The following is a 15,066-nucleotide window of genomic DNA, read 5'->3' as shown; positions in this document are numbered from 1 at the left end:
GGATAATATTAAACATTACACAATTTTTGGTTTTTAAGGAACAGGTTTGGGGGCAAAGAGACTAGAAAAGAAAAAGACATGATTTAGATTATAGGATAGTCCGATAGTGTGGTGCTGAAATTCGACTTTGCTGCAGATAGGTGTCAGTCTCTCCCTTATATCGCTTTAAAAAGGGTTGGTTGGGTCTTGCAGTAGTAAGACTGACTATCTGAATAAAGTCTAATTAACTTAGCGGCTTATTTTGGCCACACTGCCCAATTAAAAAAAAAATTATCATAAAAATGACATCTGATAGACATACAACATGGCAATGTGCAGCAGTGAATGGTTGTATAGAAAACTAGGGCGGAGCGATTTGTAAAATATTTTCTTGATATTTTCATAGAAAAAAAAAAGGCCCCTTCACATCATTAACATTTTATTCTTTGTTCAATACAAGTTAAGCTCAATCCATAGCATTTGTTGAATATTGATGATTCCTACTAAAATCTGGTTACAGTGCGGCACTGACAATGGAAGTGAATGAAGCCAATCCGTAAAAGTTAACATACTTACTGTTCCAAAAGTATAACCACAAGATGAAAAATGTGTGCTAACACGATTTTAATGTGATAAAATTGCTTACTAAACTTATCTGTGTAAAGTTACAGTATATAAATAGTACAACTTTATTGCCGTAATGTATGTAAAAAACAAGATTTTTTTAAACAACTTTACAGATCAAATAATACACAAGTTTTAACAGAAATTGCCTTTATAAAATTAGAAGCTTCACATTTCTGCCTTTAAACCCAATAACTGGCCCCATAAATATTCATTGTAAGTGCCTTGCTTTAAACTAGATTTGTGATTTTTTTAAAGGGACGATTCTAAATAATTGTTTGTGGTAATTAACATTATGCCACAAATGCTGACGATTGAGCTTAAAGGGATAATTCACCCAAAAATGAAAATTCAATCACTATAATCACCCTCGTGTTGTTGTAAATCAATTTGACTCTTTCTTTCTTTGTTGATACACAAAGGAAGACATTTCGAAAAAAAATATTCTGCTCAATGATGTCATACAATGACACTGGAAGGTGACCACTTCTTCAAGTTTCAAAATGATGCAAAAGTATAATTCAGAAGTCAAATAAATTATTCCATGAGACCTGTGCCTTTTCCTGAAGGCATACGATAACGTTTGGTGAGGAACAAACCAAAATTGAATTCATTATTTAGTTAAAATCATCACAACCTTTACTCTAATGTTCACGTTCATGAGAGTGCACGAGAGCAGCAGTTCAGGCAGCCCCCGTGGTGTTCAAGCAAGAAACCGCTTTGGTTTGCCTTAATCGGACTACAACATAAATATTAACAACAGACAACACAACACAGCTGCACACAAAAAACCTTAAAAAAATCAGGTTGTGCGTCTCAATCAGATCCTTGGTTCAGTAGTCAGGGCACTGATCAGGGAGTCGGCCATTTCTAGGGCTGTCTCAAATCGCAAAATCGTTCCCTAAAAAATCCCACAATGCACCGAAAAAACCAGGGAGCATGTTCCCTTACTGGATACGTCGTTATGTCTTCTGAAGTCTCTCAAGTCATTAGAAGTGTAAATATATGAAGTCAAAGTTTGTAATGTCTTTCACCCATAAATACATTGAAAGGGAAACAATCTTTTAAATATTAGAGTTGTTAGAAGTAGGTTTAAAATACACTCCTTTATATTTGTGTTTCTTTATTTAATGTCATTTATCTTTAATAATAACACTGTACGTTTGAATATTTTCAACGGAAATGAACGACAGTGTAATTTATACAGCGATGTTGCAGATTCAAATCAGCTGCGTTTGAATGCGCAAGCTAGTTTGCGTCATAAGTTTCCCAGTGTTCAGTGAATCAGTCCCCTTGCCAGTTCCTGAATTTCTGTTCAAGATATATTGATTCATGACATAGGGAGCTAAGGAGCTAGTTTTTAGTTTAAAGTCAAAAAGTAGATGCATTTCTTTGCTCAGCCATATTAGAATGAACCAGAGTACTCAGAAATCAAACTAAGAGAGATTTAGGAGGCTGAGGGAGCCGCAGTCACACTGTGTTCTTGACCGACGTGAGACGTGATAAAAGTATCTTTTCAAAGTTAATCAAAGCTTTTGTTATGATGAGCAACAGGACTTTCTGTCGATCTCTTGGTTTCTAAGTATCTAAAACGCTGGGAAAAAAGGGAAAAACGTAATTGCACGGTAACAACTGGGCAGCTATTTCTATGGCAACTTTCCAGCTTCATGGTTTTTCATTTCCCAACTTGGTTGATAACCGTTTGTCGCAATTGGCGACAGGGTACTTTGTCAATATCTGATTATGTATTCCATTGGCCAGCCGTACAGACAACACCAGGACTAGAGAAAAGCGTATGTCAAATTTGTTTAATGTACTCATTAAAGTGTAAACAATGAATTCACGCAGCAGACTCAAAAGAGCTGGCTCATAAGAATCATTCATTTGGGAATCTGAATACACTGGAAGCACTGTATATTTCACAATGTAGATTCAGTAGAAACACAGAGTATTTTAGTATGGGGTTGTGTCTACACCAGCGGAAACGTTTACGCACAGGAATCGTTAATGGAACCGAATGTCATGAAAATCATACGGTCCCGCTATTTATTAAATAATAGAACCGGTTGTCAGTTCCCAACCCTAATTCTTCAAATCCTTCACATATTTGATGGCACAAGACAAGTAGAATAATGTGCGAGAATAGATCAATATGAAGGCATAATGCAATCTATTAAATAGTTAGTTTGTTGGGGCTGTTTGCAGAGGGTTTCTTTTGCGCACACACACTAAACTGCAAAGCTTTATAAACCTCTTAGTTTATTTGCAAGGTCTCTGTAAGGCTTCGTAGGTCTCATTCCAGTGTTAGTGTTTTATTAAAGAGGCTAAATATCATGGAAACTGTGATTTTTCTTGCTCTTTTGAAACAGAATTCACACTGCAAAGCTTCAACCTTGGCCGATTCAGTCCATTTATGGAACTAGGTTACAAAACTGTTTATTCAGAAAGAGTTACAGTATTCACATTACGTCCATTGGCATATGTATAACTTTGATTGACAGGTGATATGTTTAAAGTGATTTTTAAAGACTACACAGATGAAAACGGGTGAAAATGAAGCCGAAAAATAGCACATTACAATGGCTATCATATAAATCTAATTTCATATATTAGCAGTTTGAGTATGTACAAATAACACATACAATCACACTTGGACTATTTGATTGCACTAAACTGCAGCACAAGAGACCTACAGATGACATCACAGAGAACACAGAAATTGCAGCAAGACAAACGGGGCAGTTTGATAAAGCTTAAGTACACTGACACTACAACATGCAGAACGTATTAATGATGCTATTCTAAACAGAGTTACAGTGAGCTGAAATGAGTATACTGTAACTAAACTTTGTCCTACACATGGAAGTGAATTACTGTAACTTCTGCTTTTTTTCATGAGTTGAAATTCATTTCTGTGGAAATCAGCATTGAGTTAAACTTGCATAATCAGCATAATTATATGGAAATAATTAGCAACCCTAATATTTTGAACTGTAGTGTACCTTGGCATTAAATGTTTAGCCAATGAAAGATTGAAAATATGTCACAAATTAAGGAGACAAAAACGCAAGTAAACATGATTTGGAAAGGTTAGACATGACCAGGCCCAGGCAATCTGCATTTGCTTTTTTATTTCAATATTTTTTTTCACTGCACTGATTGCAGGAGGAATATGTGGATTTAGGCACGATAACATTTGCTAAATGAACTAAGTGTACAACACTCTCAGCTTAGAAAAATTATTTGAATTCTGCAGATTTCGGTGGACACAAATACAGTGTTAAAGTACAACCTTAAGACAGTATGGCAGCCTAGTTTTTGTTGGCATCAAATTGAATAGTGTTTCATCTGTCTAAATTCTTTAGATGAGGAATTTTTAGTAATGACATATCACAATTTGAGACATGAAAAAACTAGACATTCTGAATCTATAAAGCTTCAACACAACACATAGCAGCAGACTAAAAGACACATTGAGGCCAAACGTACCTGTCTTGTTGGGTAAAATAACTGAAAAACAAAAGGGCAGTGATATCTAAATTACATTTCCCAGTATGGATAAAAAAGCTAGCATTTAAAGTGGAGTGAAAAAGTATGTGAACCCCTAGTTTTCTGCAGTAATTGCTCATAAAATGTGATCTCATCTTCATTAAAGTCACAAGTACAGACAAAGCACAATGTGCGTAATCTAACAACACACAAACCATTCTAATCTTTATTGAAAATCTAATCCACAGCTTTCCGGAAATACTACTTGAAACACAGAGTATTGCTGCCAAAGGAGGATCGAACAGTCATTAAATCAAAGGGTTCACTAACTTTTTCCAAAGCACTGTTAATATTTAATGTAATGTGTTAAATAAAGACATGAAAGATTATAATTGTTTGTGTGAAGTTAGCTTAAGCACATTGTGTTTGTTTATACTTGTGACTGATGAAGATGAGATCACATTTTATGACCAATTAATGCAGAAAACCAGCTAATTCCAGAGGTTCCCACAATTTCTTTTGCCACTGTATATGGGCTTTACTTTACAGCTCAAAGATAGTGTTGAGCCAGCCACTAACTGTGTTTGAATACACTGAACTGTCCCATCAAAATGTCATAATAAAACCACAAGACTGATAGACCACAGTGGCATTACATCAGACTTACAATTTTCTGAGAAATATGGCGATTATTGGCAATTTTAAGTTGGCCTGGCTAGAAATTAGGGATGGTTTAGTTTCTTTAGCATAGTTGACTTGCATTGTTGTTATAATAATATAGATCATTATTCTTGATTTTTTATTTTATTTAATATTTTACATAGATAGCACACATAAATCTCCAAGATGTGCATTTTAGATCTTTTCAATTGAAAAGTGTCACATTCTAATTAACATATACTTAACATCTTAAAAATATCAGATTTTCAAACATTCTAAATCATAAACGTCTCAAAGACCTCTGCTGAATTACTTAAATCCCCTTTTTCTCCCAATTTGGAATGCTCAATTCCCACTATTTAGTAGGACCTCGTGTTGGAGCGGTTACTCACCTCAATCCGGGTGGCGGAGGACAAGTCTCAGCTGCCTCCGCTTCTGAGACCGTCAATCCGCACATCTTATCACGTGGCTCGTTGTGCATGACACCTCGGAGATTCCCAGTATGTGGAGGTCGCTACCCTCTGCGATCCATGCACAACTTACCTCACGCCCCATTGAGAGCGAGAACCACTAATCACGACCACTAGGAGGTTGCCTCATGTAACTCTACCCTCCATAGCAACCGGGCCAATTTAGTTGCATTGGAGACCTGGCTGGAGTCACACAGCACACTCTGGATTTGAACTCGCGACTTCATGGGTGGCAGTCAGCATCAACACTCGCTGAGCTACCCAGGCCCCCCTGCTGAATGTCTTATTGACATACACGAGGAAACGTTTAATAGATGTATCGCAGAGAAGCAAACAACGTAAAAAAAAAAAAACATCTTCTGGATGTAAACACACACATCATATAGTGGTCTGGATGATGTACATGTGCTATCAGGGTTAGCATCAATATTTAAAAGAGAATGAATTTAGACAACTTCTTCGAGAGGATTTCAGCATGCTAAAGTGTTCTATGTTTAAGCATGCTAACAGTGACTGTCAGCATGATACAACTCTCTCTGAGAAGTTGCGTCTTTAAATTCATCCCCTTTAAAGCATCTCTGCAACAGCCATCAAAGCACAGCTATTGAAATAAATCCACCGTCTTCGACAATACCCAAAAACTTGTTTTTGAAACAATGTGTCAAGATAAAAATAGTTTAACTACTAAATATACATTTTTGTTGCGCTCCGTCCAGTTGTTTTTGAATGCAAGAATGTGTCCTATGTGAAGGCTCCTTAAGAAATGTCTGATTTGTCTGTGGAAATGACCAAGTCAACGGTGTTGGGTAGTAACTTACAAAAAGTTAGATAACTAAACGTCATTTTTCAGTAGCTTGTCAATCATTCTACCGTTTTCAAAATGATTTAGCTTTTCTAGTAACAAGCTACCTTTCCAACAAGTATCTGTCTAGTGTGACAAAATACTAAATTATTATTTTTAATGACACATGTTGTGCACACAGTTAAGCTAGCAAACTCGCTAATCTGTCCTCTCTCACATGTGTAGCACTGACATTTTCCAATTCATTCTAGTAAATCGGTTTGTTGGGAAAAACTATATAAATGGACTGTTTGAGTACCTGCACAGAATTTGGGTCTTCTTTAATCTCTACATTGTTTAGGCTAGTCAAATGCTACTGTTCTTTACCGTTTTCAACTCAGTTATATAAATATGGGCGTTTTCTAGTTTTATTCGTTGTTTTTAGTGTACATCCATCTGTTCAAGTTTAATACTGTCAATGTAATTGGTATCAATTAATTAAAACTGTACTTTTTATTATTAGTTAATATTGTAGATGTGCATCAAGGTTGTAGCTTGATAAACTACTGTACAGTTTCAAAGACTTTCAGTCAACCTACCAACTAGTCAATTTTAAAAACATGTCGCTTTTTTGCACATCCCTAATACAAATATCACACTGAGTACAGTAGACAGTTCACGATTATCATTATCATCCAAGATTATCATATTAAAACTAACACTGACAGATATTTGGTCTAAGTCAGGACCATCTGTGCCTTTGCCTCATTCGATTAAATCAAATTTAAGCAATCCTGTCTATAGCTTTCATTTTAAATAACATTCGCTCTAGCGTTTACTACAAGATACTATCCCACTCATCCTGTGAGTTAGTAGACATGGACTCAATCTCACCATCTGTTTGAGACTTGCTGAGGAAGATGGTACTGGCACGTGGGTGGTCAGAGGGGTTATACTCCATGTTGAGTTCTGAGGAGGGAAGGAAAGAAAGAATGTGTTATTCAAAAGGATTGTTTTGTAATACTAGAATGCCAAAAAAAATTTGCTGATGAGAGGATGGCAAAATTCAGTCAGGGGAAGCCCAAACATTGAGTACATGTACGGTACACACAGCCTTGAGATAAGGAGAATTAATGAATCTCGAGAATTCGATGTAGCCAAAATATTGTTTTTGTTAGAAATGGAATACTAGCATGCTGTGTAGTACAGTACAAACTAAGTACAGCATACTAATTTTTAAAAAATAGTGCGTGAAGCATATTCGAAGGACTACAACAACCATAAGCATGTGAGTGTACATGCCTGACAAAATGAAAAACCATTGTAGTCCTCATCAACTTCTTAGCAACACGGCAGCTTCAAATTTCACATTTGTGGTATGACTGTGTGTAATGTATTTGTAGAACAAATCGTCCAAGTATATTTCAGTAATGTTTACCACAGACATTATTTGAATCATAAATCCCAAAATGCCATTATTAAAACCCACAGGACAATCTCAAGGGAAGCCATGGCCCGCCAATGCTAATTCTCTTTCGGGTTTCTGTACTACAACCAGAACAGCTCTATTGCATTGTCAAATATAATATTCCATATAGTGTGTTCTGATAGTATACTGCACATTTTGGCAAATGTATTAGCTCATCCAGGGTATCCACAGAAAATGTCCATACAGTACACAATGCACCTATTTCAAAAACAGTATGATTAGCACTAGTTTGCAATTTCGAACATACCAATTGTATCATGCTAACACTAGGGGGAATATTTATGAAAACATGGGAACCATGGACAGTTTGTGCACTACACAAGTGAATGACAGTCTAAAAGTTGCAATTATCCGGTTTCACTAATGACCATTTTTAAAAATGTCACAGATAATTTAACATTTCCAACTACAGAACTGCCACTCACTAGAGACTGTTGTGTGTGAAAATCCCAGGAGATCAGCAGTAACAGAAATACTCGAACCAGCCCGTCTGGCACCAACAATCATCCCATGGTCCAAATCAATTTTTAATGATCTTTGATTAAACCCAGAAGCCCTTATTTCTCATGAAGCAAAACCTTTAAGATTTCGTTGAATCATTTTATCATTCAGAAATAGTGTATCTGTGAGTCTCTCCTCTGTGTCACTGCGTGTCAAACACTGCATGCATTATCCCACTATAACCAGAAACATTTGCCATTACACGATCGTTTAAAGTGAAGCGATTCACTTTCAAAGTTTACATTTGTTTGTTTATATTTTCACAGGAGTTTGGTGAGAGCCTGTGCTGATGGCGTGCACATCAGAGCACTTGAGAAGTGCTTCACATAAAACGTCTACTCACTTTACTGCAATAATTAAACATGCAGCTTTAAAATATGTATTTCTTGTATTGAGCCAAGAGGTCAACTGACAACTCCTTTAGAAGACTTTATCATCCACTGTTAGGTTTCAGGGGCATCCTTCACTTACTTCTCACTGAAAAACCTACAGCTGAAGTTTACATACACTTGGGTTGAAGTCATTAAAACCCATTTTTTAACCACTCAGATTTAATATTAGCAAACTATAGTTTTGGCAAGTCGTTTAGGACATCTACTTTGTGCATGACACAAGTAATTTTTCCAACAATTGTTTACAGACTGACTGTTTCATTTTTAATTGACTATATCACAATTCCAGTTGGTCAAAAGTTTACATACACAAAGTTAAATGTGCCTTCAAGCAGCTTGGAAAATTCCAGAAAAAGATGTCAAGCCTTTAGACAATTAGCTTCTGATAGGAGGTGTACTGAATTGGAGGTGTACCTGTGGGTCTTTTAAGGCCCACCTTCAAACTCAGTGCCTCTTTGCTTGACATCATGGGAAAGGCTAAAGAAATCTGCCAAGAACTCAGAAAGAATATTGTGTACCTCCACAAGTCTGGTTCATCCTTGGGAGCAATTTACGAATGCCTGAAGGTACCAGGCTAATCTGTACACACAATAGTACGCAAGTCTAAGCACCATGCGACCACGCAGCTCAGGAAGGAGTATCATTCTGTCTCATAGTCTGTGAACATATTTTTGTGTGAAAAGTGCAAATCAATCCCAGAACAAAAGTAAAGGACTTTGTGAAGATGCTGGAGGAAAAAGGTAAACGAGTATCTATATCCACAGTAAAATGGAAATAACCTGAAAGGCAATTGTTTGCAATTGCACATGGGGAGAAAGATCTTACTTTTTGGAGAAAGGTCCTCTGGTCTAATGAAACAAAAATGTAATTGTTTGGCCATAATGACCATCGTTATGTTTGGAGGAAAAAGGGTGAGGCTTGCAAGCCGAAGAACACAATCCCAACCGTGAAGCATAGGGGTGGGCAGCATCATGTTGTGGGGGTGCTTTGCTGCAGGAGGGACTGGTGCACTTCACAAAATAGATGGGATCATGAGGAAGGAAATTATGTGGATCTATTGAAGCAACATCTCAAGACATCAGCCAGGAAGTTAAAACTCTGTCACAAATGGGTCTTCCAAATGGACAATGACCCCAAGCATACCTCCACAGAGATGGCAAAATGGCTTAAGGACAAAGTCAAGGTATTGGAGTGGCCATCACAAAGCCCTGACCTCAATCTGATAGAAAATTTGTGGGCAGAACTGAAAATGTGTGCACGAGTTACACCAGTTCTGTCTGGAGGAATGGGCCAAAATTCCAGCAACTTATTGTGAGAAGCTTGTGGAAGTCTACCCAAAATGTTTGGGTAGGCAACGTTAGCAAATACTAACAAAGTGTATGTAAACTTCTGACCCAATGGGAATGTGATGAAAGAAAGAAATGCTGAAAGAAATACAGTGGGTATGGAAAGTATTCAGACCCCCTTAAATTGTTCACTCTTTGTTTTATTGCAGCCATTTGCTAAAAAATCATTTAAGTTCATTTTTTTCCTCATTATTGTACACACAGCACCCCATATTGACAGAAAAACACAGAATTGTTGACATTTTTGCACATTTATTAAAAAAGAAAAACTGAAATATCACATGGTCCTAAGTATTCAGACCCTTTGTTCAGTATTTAGTAGAAGCACCCTTTTGATCTAATACAGCCATGAGTCTTTTTGGGAAAGATGCAACAAGTTTTTTCTCATCTGGATTTGGGTATCCTCTGCCATTCATCCTTGCAGATCCTCTCCAGTTCTGTCAGGTTGGATTGTAAACGTTGGTGGACAGCCATTTTCAGGTCTCTCCAAAGATGCTCAATTTGGTTTAAGTCTGGGCTCTGGCTGGGCCATTCAAGAACAGTCACGGAGTTGTTGTGAAGCCACTCCTTCATTATTTTAGCGGTGTGCTTAGGGTCATTGTCTTGTTGGAAGGTGAACCTTCGGCCCAGTCTGAGGTCCAGAGCACTCTGGAGAAGGTTTTCGTCCAGGATATCCCTGTACTTGGCCGCTTTCATCTTTTCCTCGATTTCAACCAGTCGTCCTGTCCCTGCAGCTGAAAAACACCCCCACAGCATGATGCTGCCACCACCATGCTTCACTGTTGAGACTGTATTGGACAGGTGATGAGCAGTGCCTGGTTTTCTCCACACATACCGCTTAGAATTAAGGCCAAAAAGTTCTATCTTGGTCTCATCAGACCAGAGAATCTTATTTATCACCATCTTGGAGTCCTTCAGGTGTTTTTTAGCAAACTCCATGCGGGCTTTCATGTGTCTTGCACTGAAGAGAGGCTTCCGTTGGGCCACTCTGCCATAAAGCCCCAACTGGTGGATGGCTGCAGTGATGGTTGACTTACTACAACTTTCTCTCATCTCCCGATTGCATCTCTGGAGCTCAGCCACAGTGATCTTTGGGTTCTTCTTTACCTCTCTCACTAAGGCTCTTCTCCCCCGATAGCTCAGTTTGGCCGGACGGCCAGCTCTAGGAAGGGTTCTGGTCGTCCCAAACGTCTTCCATTTAAGGATTATGGAGGCCACTGTGCTCTTATGAACCTTAAGGGCAGCAGAAATGTTTTTGTAACCTTGGCCAGATCTGTGCCTTGCCACAATTCTGTCTCTGAGCTCTTCAGGCAGTTCCTTTGACCTCATGATTCTCATTTGCTCTAACATGCACTGTGAGCTGTAAGGTCTTATATAGACAGGTGTGTGGCTTTCCTAATCAAGTCCAATCAGTATAATCAAACACAGCTGGACTCAATTGAAGGTGTAGAACCATCTCAAGGATGATCAGAAGAAATGGACAGCACCTGAGTTAAATATATAGAGTGTTACAGCAAAGGGTCTGAATACTTAGGACCATGTGATATTTCAGTTTTTCTTTTTTAATAAATGTGCAAAAATGTCAACAATTCTGTGTTTTTCTGTCAATATGGGGTGCTGTGTGTACAATAATGAGGAAAAAAAATGAACTTAAATGATTTTAGCAAATGGCTGCAATATAACAAAGAGTGAAAAATTTAAGGGGGTCTGAATACTTTCCGTACCCACTGTAATTCTCTCTACTATTATTCTGACATTTCATATTCTTAAAATAAAATAGTGATCCTAACTGACCTAAGACCTAAGGTAATTTTTTCTACAATTAAAAGTCAGGAATTGTGAAAAACTGAGTTTAAATATATTTGGCTAAGGTGTACGTAAACTTCTGACTTCAATTGCAGATAGACACCGTCAATTCTAATCATCATCAATACAGAGTGGAACTATGACTTTAGGTTTACATTTTGCCCATTCCTTTATACAGATTCCAACTCTGACCTTCATACACACACACACACACACACACACACACACACACACACACACACACACACACACACACACACACACACACACACACACTCTGACCTCATGCTGGTCAACAGCGACTAATACACAAAAACTCACACATGATGTAATGAGAGGAAAGACTATGGCACACCCCAGCCAGGAAACAGGGAACTCAAGAGTTCAAACCCTCTGAAAACAAGACCGCTGATACTAAATGGCATTGTCCCCGGTTACCTTTATTTCCACAGTAGCATTTGGCTGGCAGTTACAGCACTTGTGCTGAGATTTATAAAACTAGTTAGCAAAAGTATGACAGAGAAATAAAAGTCACTCTGTTCACAGACACCGCCACATGAGTTAGAAGTCTTTTGAAGCAACGTCTTTTGTGTAAGAGCCACTCAAATCTCAAAAGACTTTCTACTGTGAGACATATGGAGCACTCTGAGTTGCACAGGAAAAGTCTGATGAATAAAAGATGGAGTTCAGTGTTGTGTGGGTGAGAGAGGAAGAAGATGGAGCAAAAGAGACGACTAGGAGAGTGGGACAATGAAAAATACAGATATAGAGAAACTGTAATGTATTGCCCCAAAGAGTTCTAAGGTTAGTAGGATGTAGAAAGACACAAAGTCCAAAATGGACATTGTAACTGAAATATGAACATATTAATCGATATTGAATCAAAATTGAATTGAGAGCTTGTAAATAGGAATCAGAAAATCTGTATCAGTTTCTAGCCCTAATGAGATATGTACAGATGATCCAAAACATTATGACCACCTGCCAAATAAGTTGCTGGTCTTCCGTGTGCCGCCAAATCAGTACCCACCAAGGCATGGACTCTACAAGACCCCTGTCGGTGTCCTGCGGTATCTGGCACAAAGACATTAGCAGAAGATCATTCAAGTCCTGTAAGTTGCAAGGTGGAGCTGCCGTGGATCGGACTTGTTTTTCCAGCATATCCCACAGATCCTCAGTTGGATTGAGATTTGGATTTGGAGGCCAGGGCAACACCTTGAACTCTTCATCATGTTCCTCAAACCATTCCCAAACAATTGAAGTGTAGCAGGGTGCATTATCTTGCTGAAAGAGGCCACTGCCATCAGTGAATACCATTGCCATGAAGGGGTGTACCTGGCCTGCAGCAATGTTTAGGTAGGTGACATGTGTCAAATTGACATCCACATCAATGGCCGGACCTATGGTTTCCCAGCAGAACATTGCCCAGAGCATCACACTCCCTCCACCAGCTTGTCATCTTCTCACGGTGCATCCTGGTGCCATCAATTTTCCCAGGTAAACGGGAACATGGCCGTCCAAGTGATGTTTAAGAAAACAGGACTCCTCACACTCAGAAAAGAGCTGCTCCCAACATATTCAAAGCATATACCAATCCACATCGACCCAATTTACTTTCTTACCGTGCATAATTTATTAGTGCACTTTTAAATTCATTGGTTCAAAACAGTTTAACAATTCGTTTGGCATCATCATTCAAAAATCTTCATGAAAGTCCCCATGTGGCTTCTTTTTCATTGCTTAAAATATTTTAGTAAAAAATATATGTCAGATATGACATATTTGAAAGTCTACTGTTAATGATATTCTTAGTTCATACTATAAATTATCAATCAATTAGGTCAATAAATGTTTGTGACCTGAATTACAGCTCAACCCAGTAAGCAGCACCAGGCACAGGCTGGCATCAATGCCCACAGCTGTCAAAATTCCCCCGTGACTGGCAATTATGTGCATACATACACACAAAAGAAGAACAGCAGAGAAGAGAAAAGTCACATGAAGAGGATGTCCAGAAATGGATCAGACGGCCATTCAATGGCCACTAGCTACATCATTCATTGTAAAGCATACTATTGTAAAGGAATAGTTCATTGAAAAATGAAAAATCTGTCATTATTTCCTCACCCAAATATATGGCAACTATTGCACAGGTTTGACATCTTGAGACAAGAAACAATAAGGTTTTATGTTATTGACGTGTCAATATTTTTGATTTGTGTATTTTATATGGGAGTTGATAAAAATAATTTGATTTGAGGCCAAATAACAACTTCGGTCTGTTCTTCAAGATGTAGTACATGAGTCATATCGATTACTTCTACTGTAGTTTCATGGGGCTTTTAGGAGCTTGACGTCATCATATGATGTGAGGCAGCTTCTTTACTGAACTTTGCCCATTTCAACGAAATAAGCTTTTTTGGAGACATTGGAGCCCTGACTGCACTGTAGTCTCACCACTGGACGTGTGAATAGAAAGTAAAAAATGCTCTTCTTCACCGCACTCCAACATCTCTTCACATTCCTTGGAACCTATATACCACGCAATGCTGGCTCAGAGTTTGGTTCTGTCTGCATAAATCCAGACAAAATTATCCAGTAAAGCTTGGTCCAAATACATTTCTTTCCCATTAAAATAAATGGTCCAGATTTGGAATAATTGCAATGTAAACCCTTTAATCTGATTTACTTTCACAACTGGATTAAATATTTACTTCCATACATACATACATACATACATACATAGTGCAGTCCAAGACAAGTCACTCCCACAAATCTGTGCTTTGTGTAATGTAAAAAAGCAAGCTAATGTACGGTTTCTTGGCATCATGTCCACAACACCCACACACATACACAATCAAACATGTAGACACACAAACCCCTTAGTGGAAAAATACATTTGTAATTACCAAACACTGACACAGAGCCACATGATAAGAAAAACCACCCCCCAAAAAACACTTGAAGACAAGATTCCTCGTCACATGAGCTACAGTACTCGAGGACATTTTCAAATGTATACTTCCTTTTATGAGAACATAAGTGGTAGCCACAACAAAGGAGCAACATTGACCATGGATTGTTCAAGATGTCAACCCTCTGGGGAATCACCCATTTTAAAAATAAAGAAACCTCGAACTGAGAAGAGCATGCAAGCAAAAAAGTGACAGAGCCCATAATAAAACCAAAATCAATAACAGCTTGGCTTTTCAGAGGTGGCGACAACTTAGAAAATTTAAAATCTACCCAGAGATGGCTTTTTTTATTGCTCAGTTTTTGTTTAAAAACATTTTCAATAAAAAAAATAAATAAAAAAAAATACACACTTTACATTTAAGGTGTTCATAAATACCTGACAACAAATTTCACTGCCTGAATTCTGTTTCCTGTACTGAACATTTACACTGCTCAAATACTCCTGCAAATGTTCAATGTCAGTTTCTTTGCAAGGATTGCATAAATCGATAAATCATATATGATAACAAAATAAGATTGTGTCTGCATCCTAAATCAACTCTTGTGTCCCCAA

General features: G+C 37.9%; 1 protein-coding gene across 1 annotated transcript in view; it reads right to left on the bottom strand.

The window, feature by feature from the left end:
• LOC127634550 (cyclin-Y) overlaps positions 1 to 15,066 on the bottom strand; it is a 73,616-nt gene that overhangs the window by 23,077 nt on the left and 35,473 nt on the right. The window contains exon 2 of the mRNA XM_052114158.1: positions 6,898 to 6,972. Coding sequence (XP_051970118.1) covers positions 6,898 to 6,972 — 75 coding nt within the window. The remainder of the gene's footprint in view (positions 1 to 6,897; positions 6,973 to 15,066) is intronic.

The sequence above is a fragment of the Xyrauchen texanus genome, chromosome 41, assembly GCF_025860055.1.
Source record: "Xyrauchen texanus isolate HMW12.3.18 chromosome 41, RBS_HiC_50CHRs, whole genome shotgun sequence".
Lineage (NCBI taxonomy): Eukaryota > Metazoa > Chordata > Actinopteri > Cypriniformes > Catostomidae > Xyrauchen > Xyrauchen texanus.
Note: the sequence above shows the minus strand (reverse complement) of the source record. Positions and strands in the feature narration are given on the sequence as shown.